Below are 6,372 nucleotides of genomic sequence, written 5' to 3'. Positions count from 1 at the left end.
AGTTCTGGCAGCAGTCGCCGTGGGCACACTGGGCCCCCGCCTTCAGCGTGCAGTTGTGTGCATTGCAGCATGGGTTGGTGCACTCCTGCGTGGGGAGAAGAAGACACCACCACAGTCAGCGAGCCCGTCCCTCCCGCGTTGCTGCCCCCAGCCCCTTCTCCACCCATCACAGCATTGCTCTTCTCACTTTCATGATGGGGAAAACTGAGGCACGGGGGGGGGGTGAGGAAGACCTGAGCACTCTGGGGCAAAGTCAAGAAGACAGGACCAGGTTAAATGGAATCAGGAAGGTGGGACTGGGAAGAGCCCTTGGTGTCCCTGTGGTGACCGGCAAACCCCTTTCCCTTGGAAATACCCCTCTCCACATGAGCTGCGTCCTGCCACCCAGCAGCTGAGCTGCTCTGCAAAAACCTCTGTGGGAAAGCAATGCAGCACCCAGCACCCTACCTCCACCTCCCCGCAGTCACAGTCTTCTCCTTCCTCCAGAAAGCCATTGCCACATTTCCGTCCCACCACCAGGTCCTTGGTGTCGGGCAGGTTGAAGAGACACATGCCACCTCCCTTCTGGAAGTAGTTCTCCAGCTGCCTCTTGCTGCAGGAGCTGAACACGCGAGGGAAGGGATGTCTGCGCAGGGGACAGATGGGGAGGGATGGGAACCGGGGCGACCGGGACCAGAAGAAGGTGGAAAACCACAGTCAGAGCTGGGAAATAAGGACACGGGCAAACTGGCACAAACCCTTCCAAGAGCAGAAGCCACCATCAGCCAGATGCATCAAGAGCACGAACATCCCCCACCCCAACTCACACGGCTGAGCATCAGATTAACAACCAGGGGACACCACACTGAACCCAAATATTTTCCAGAACGGGATGGGGTGGACAAGCGGAGCTGCTATATGCCACCAAACCAGAGCATCAAACCTCCAGCAAGAAACCTCTTGGAGTTTGGAGATCCCCATGGTCTGACCCTCAAAGCCCAAGGAGCACCCATGCCTGCAGGCTCTGCCAGCTCGATGCTGGTGTAGGTGCCACCTCCGTGCCTCAGTCCTTTGCACCTGGGTGACCACAGACCCCCCCGTCCTAACCGCAAGGCAGGTCTCCACATCTGCAGTGACTATCTGCTCAGGATGTCTGCTAAATATGTGCCTGTTACCATGGAACCGCTGAGAGGAAATACCCGTTTGGGGCTATTTAAATACCTCCGAGGTTGAGATGGAGAAAAATCCTCTAAAAAATTAAAGAAAAATGGAAAAGACACGCAAAAAAAAACCCGCATTAAATCATTCACAAGGCCTGAGCAACAGAAAAACAAACAGAGCCTACTACGTGTAAGGTAATTTCTCTAACAGCCCGACTGGCCTTTTGCATAAGGAGCTGGAGAGACACAGTGATTTTCTGGAGAAGCTCCGAGCATGGTTATTCCGTAATTTTGCACAAGTTTGTGTGGGTTTTTGTGTGATGTACTAAGAAGGAGGAAGCAGAGAGTAAGAGCTGTGCACCGCTCTCCGCTTCAGTGCTGGTTTCACTTCCTCCTATCGCTGAAAAAAAGATTTATTTCATATTAGGACATCTCATTTCCGAGATGACACAGAGGCCTTTTCTAAAAGTATTTTTGACATCTGGGGGAAATCTTTTGAGCTGCAGGGAAAGCTGTAAGTCCATGCAAGTTATGGGAGGGTGAGCAAGTAAATATACCCAATAAGCTGGTACATGAACGTGCAAATAGGGAGAGGCTGAAGACAGACAAAAAAATGTGTTTCCTGCCCATGTCAGGAAAAAAATATTCCAGCAAAAATAAGAAGGAAGAAATGTCACGGGGAGATGTCAGCTCGGAGAGCTTTGCCTGCAGGGGTGAGCAGGGGCACAGCTGAGCTACAGCATCTGCTACTGCTTTGCACCAGTGCATCCAGCTCCGGTGGGTGGGGGCAGGATAATTAATTAACAGGATGACTAAACAAACAAGTGCATAACTGCCTCGTCCTGGAAGGCCGGTGCTTTTCCCCACCACAATCCACCTAGGCAGAGACTAAACCCCACGGGGTCAGCGCCGTGGTCTGACGGCCCTGAGAGCCACGGGAAAACAGCCTGGGGACACCCTGAAACCGCATCATGGTTTTTGACTGTTATTTATTAATTGGAAGAGAGGATGGGTTCAAATAACGGGGAATAAACAGCTGCTTTTCTGCAGTGCAGGGAAATCTGGGCTGACCGTATTGTCGGGAGCTAGAAAACCCAACAGGAGAAGGACCTTGGAAGGGAAAGTGGCACCAACCAGCTGAATTTCATACAGCTTTGGGCCGAATTAAAGAGTAAAAGCAAAGGAAAACAAACCCCGGAGGGATGCCAGAGAGCATGAAAGCTAATGACTACCACTGCGGAGCATCCCGCATCCACATTTAGTGGGCTTGGGGTGAGGGATGTGAGCTCACCCCACCGCAGCCCCGCGATGCCATGAGTCCCCGCCAGCATGACCGGGGACTGGGCACCCCTTGGCCCTCTGGTCTTACAATAAAGAATCATTTCATTGTGCTGAGGTGTGGGTTAGCACAGGAAAACACCTTGCATTCCTGTAATGTGTCCACCAGATAACATCCACCTGCTTCCATCCCTAGCTCTTTTGGGATGCGGCTGCTACCCCGCTGCTACCCTCTGCTACCCCTGGGAGACCACCAGCCCTGCCTGCTCCTGGGCCCCGGGATGTTCTCGCTCCAGGGAATTGGGATGTACAGGACAAACGGGGATGAGGGCAACCAGCCGGGTCCCCCTTTGCAATGGGGCACTGCAACCGCAACGGTGCCTTGCAGGACAGGACCCCCTCCCCAGTCCCCAGCCCACCCAGCTGCAAACAGCATCCACAACCTGCTGGGGGCCTTGGGGGACGCATCCCATCCCCACCACCACTTACCCAGTGGCCGCTGCCATGACACAGCCACCTTGCTCCGGGGTGGCCTCCACGCAGCAGCCCGTGCTGTCGTGGCTCATGCCGAAATTGTGGCCTATTTCGTGGGCCATAGTGGCGGCTGCCCCGATGGGCTGCTCCGAGTGGTCCTGCATAGGGATGGGGGATGCGTCAGCACAGCAGCCAGGAGCGATGGAGAGGGGTGATCCCGCAGCAGGGAATGGGGTTGGGGTGATGGAGGGACCACAACATCCCTGTGATTGCAACTGGATCCCATGGGAGGGACAGAGAGAGGGATGGAGGAGGATTCATGGCAGAAGTAGGGTTTGGTCTCCTAAGATGGGAGACCAACAGTCCCACATGGGACTGTTGGGAAGCTTTTTCTGCTGGAGCCAACTGCTGAAAACCTGGGGCCTTGGAAGGCACATCCCAAAAACCAGAAACCTCGGTGAGCCACACCACCACCCTGCCTAGGGACCACAGGTCACCAGGGCCACCATCGCCACATCAGGAGGAGGATAAGAGTTATCTGGGGCGGAGACGACCCTACAAAACCAGAGAGCACAAGCAGGGAACAAGCAGGGGCTATTCAATATGAGGGGCAGAAGCAACACAGGAGATCCCAACGCTGCTGCTCGCTGCAAGCTGAGGGTGTACCTGGGGCGGGAGACCTTTAAACCAGCCCTTTCTCACCTTCCTTAGTACTTGGCCAACATCTGAGAGGGGTAAGGGGCTACCAGCATCATCATTTGCCCTCAGGCTGCATCCCAGGACCAAGCCCAGATGGCTGGTCCTCCAAGCCCGTGAAGAACCCCAGCAAGACGGGGTGGCGATGGGGTCCCCCAGCCTGGGAGGAGCAGCGGGGACCCCCATGTGCCTCTTACCATGCTGACACCTCCGGAGTTATCCGCGCTGCACATCCCCTCCAGCGGGGCCATGCCAATGGTTGTCCCCCTGAATGTCTTCCCTCTGCCCGGAAAGGAGAACGGAGGGCCAGTTAGCATCCCAGGGGTGGTTTGGAGACCCCGGTCTGAGCCGGGAGCACCCTGCCCTGCTGTCCCCAGGTCCATAGGGGTGCTTACGTCAGCAGCTGGGCGTTGTCGTGCTTCTTGCGTGACCTCAGCGCCTTCTTCCACTGCAGGAAGGACCAGAGCGTGGCGTTGGCGTCGCTGGTGACGGCGCACTGGTCCCGCTCCGTCCACACCTCCAGGCCGATCAGGGCCACCTTGATATTCAGCGACCTGTAAAACTGCAGGGAGGGGACAGGGATGGAGGGGATGGGGACTGGCATTCGCCGTACATCCTCCGTCACGGCCACAGTGTTTCAGCTGGTGAGTCTCCATGCTTTACTTCCAGCTGGGTGACTCGGGGACACACTTGTCCCAAATCCACCTGCAAGCATGAGCTCTACAGGCACAGGCGTGGGCACAGGAGCCAGTCAGGGTGGCACGATGCAATCCATCAGCTGACAACGCCTAAGCATGTCCCTGCTTGTGTTGACCATGCCAGCATTGATCCCCATCGCCACAGCAAGGGCGAAGAGCCAGCACCCTCCTCACTGCTGCAGCTCAGCCGATGAGTGGCAAAGCATTTTCCACCGCATGCTCACATCTGCCATCTAAACTCCTAGCCCCAGTGACATGGGGACAGTCCCTGAGGGCCATCACCAGGCTGTCCCCGAGCTCAGGTGCTTTCACATGCACCAGGAACGGTGGAGGTGGTGGCAGGTCCCTCTCACTGGCCGTTACCTTGTCCACGTAGTTTGCGATCTCCACGATGCGCTGCTTGGTGTGGCCAAGGTTGAGGTTCTGGTTCCTGTACTGCAGAGAGGTGGGGATGGGGAAGGGTCACCGGAGGAAGAGCAGGGGGGAAGACAGAGAGGGGTCCCGGCTTTTCGGCAGGGGACCAGGTTTCTGCCCCCCACAGTGCTCACCAGTGTGTGATCGGCAACAATGAAGAGCTCCATGTACTTCATGGTCCTCCAGGCATCTCTCTTCACCTGCAAGACAGACAGCAAGGCTTGGAGGAGCGAAAGAGTGGGCAGCCCGTGGCTCTGGGCATCACGGGTTCCCCAGACACTGCAGAGCTGTCCAGGAAGGACGGCCGAGCGGGGAAACTGAGGCACGAGGAGACCAGGAAAATTTGGACAGCTTTAGTGCAATTCCCAAAGTCACCTCACATCACTTCCCACATTGTATGACACAGCACCGATCCCCAACCCACACATCCTCCCCTTGAGGTCTCCTGCCCAAACTCAAACCAGGTGAGCTGCCCATGAACACCCCTCACGTCCCATCTGCCTGCGCAACCCTACCCAGATGCCAGGGTGACGGGCACCCCGCCCCAAGCTGCAGGCATTTAGCAGGGGCACAGACGGCCCCGCTCTCAGCCCTCTGCCCCTCCACAAGCGTTTGCTTGGAGGACCCCAGGATGGATTTACCCGCTGGTGCATTGGCTGGAAGAGCCGAGCGATGTCAGCAATGGTGCTCCCAAAATCATCGCCGTGGCCGCAGGTCCCACCTCGGATGGGCAAGTGCTCTGCTCGGTGGATGACGTGGTGGCCTGGCTCGGGGGTCCCCAGGGGTTTCAGGTAGTAGCTAGCATTGCTGCTCAGCACTATCAGGCCCCTGGCAATGGAGAGCAGTCCCCGATGGCTCCTGTGGTGCTTTCACTCCAGCTCCCCTAGCCCCTGCTGAGGCCCCGCAAACTCACTGCACCTCAGCTCGGTCCATACCCGGGGTGAGGGCAGAGACAAGAGATGGGTGTCTCTGTCAATACAGCCCTATGAGCTAATATATCCTTAGCGTTAAACCTCCATGCCGGTCAGACCACGCAAACGCGGGATGGCAGCTGGTGGTTGCAAGAGGGCAAAGCTCAGTTCTGGGGTACCCGCTGTGGGGTGCGTGGCATCTTGCCTCTTCCAGAGACAAATTTCCTTGAAGGCAGCTCATGCTGCCAGAAAAACAACTTTCTCCCCCCCGGCCCACCCCCGGGGTCGGGTGAAGGACGGGAGAAGGGAAGCAATGGAAGGAGAAGGGAAGCTATGGAAAATCAGCCCCATGAAGCATCTAGAGCTGGGGTTGCAGGACCATCGGTGCTGCTCCGGGGGGTCCCCAGAGGGGGGTCCCTGCAGGGAGGAAGGGGGCAGCCCGCTCCCCACCTGTCTCCGTACCGTATTCCCGAGCAGGTGCTGAGGACGACCCAGGAGCCGCCGTAGCCCCGGACGTGCCCATGGGAGTAGCAGTGGTCCGGGGAGAGAGGCGATGGAGTCCTTCGTTAGAAAACACCACGCAGGGCTGGGCAGCAACAAACCCCACATGCTCGGCCCAAAAAACCACTCGTTTTGCATTTCCCAGCCGGGCGAGCGGTGTCCCTCTGCACCGGGGAACGGGAGGGACGGAGCTGGGAGGCTGCTGGCTCCAGTGGTTCAGCCAGGGACACAGACAGCCCCGCGCCCGGGTCGGCGCGCGGG

General features: G+C 57.5%; 1 protein-coding gene across 1 annotated transcript in view; it reads right to left on the bottom strand.

Annotated features, from left to right (window-relative positions):
- Positions 1-6,372, bottom strand: part of ADAM33 (ADAM metallopeptidase domain 33) — a 35,293-nt gene that overhangs the window by 10,743 nt on the left and 18,178 nt on the right. The window contains exons 4-12 of the mRNA XM_009290720.2: positions 6,073-6,151; positions 5,341-5,527; positions 4,834-4,899; positions 4,649-4,720; positions 3,983-4,149; positions 3,785-3,869; positions 2,907-3,049; positions 448-625; positions 1-85 (exon numbers count right to left, since the gene is read on the bottom strand). The exon at positions 1-85 is cut by the window's left edge and continues 1 nt beyond it. Coding sequence (XP_009288995.1) covers positions 1-85; positions 448-625; positions 2,907-3,049; positions 3,785-3,869; positions 3,983-4,149; positions 4,649-4,720; positions 4,834-4,899; positions 5,341-5,527; positions 6,073-6,151 — 1,062 coding nt within the window. The remainder of the gene's footprint in view (positions 86-447; positions 626-2,906; positions 3,050-3,784; positions 3,870-3,982; positions 4,150-4,648; positions 4,721-4,833; positions 4,900-5,340; positions 5,528-6,072; positions 6,152-6,372) is intronic.

The sequence above is a fragment of the Aptenodytes forsteri genome, unplaced genomic scaffold, assembly GCF_000699145.1.
Source record: "Aptenodytes forsteri isolate BGI_AS27 unplaced genomic scaffold, ASM69914v1 Scaffold236, whole genome shotgun sequence".
Taxonomy (NCBI): domain Eukaryota; kingdom Metazoa; phylum Chordata; class Aves; order Sphenisciformes; family Spheniscidae; genus Aptenodytes; species Aptenodytes forsteri.
This window is presented reverse-complemented; position numbering and strand designations above follow the sequence as displayed.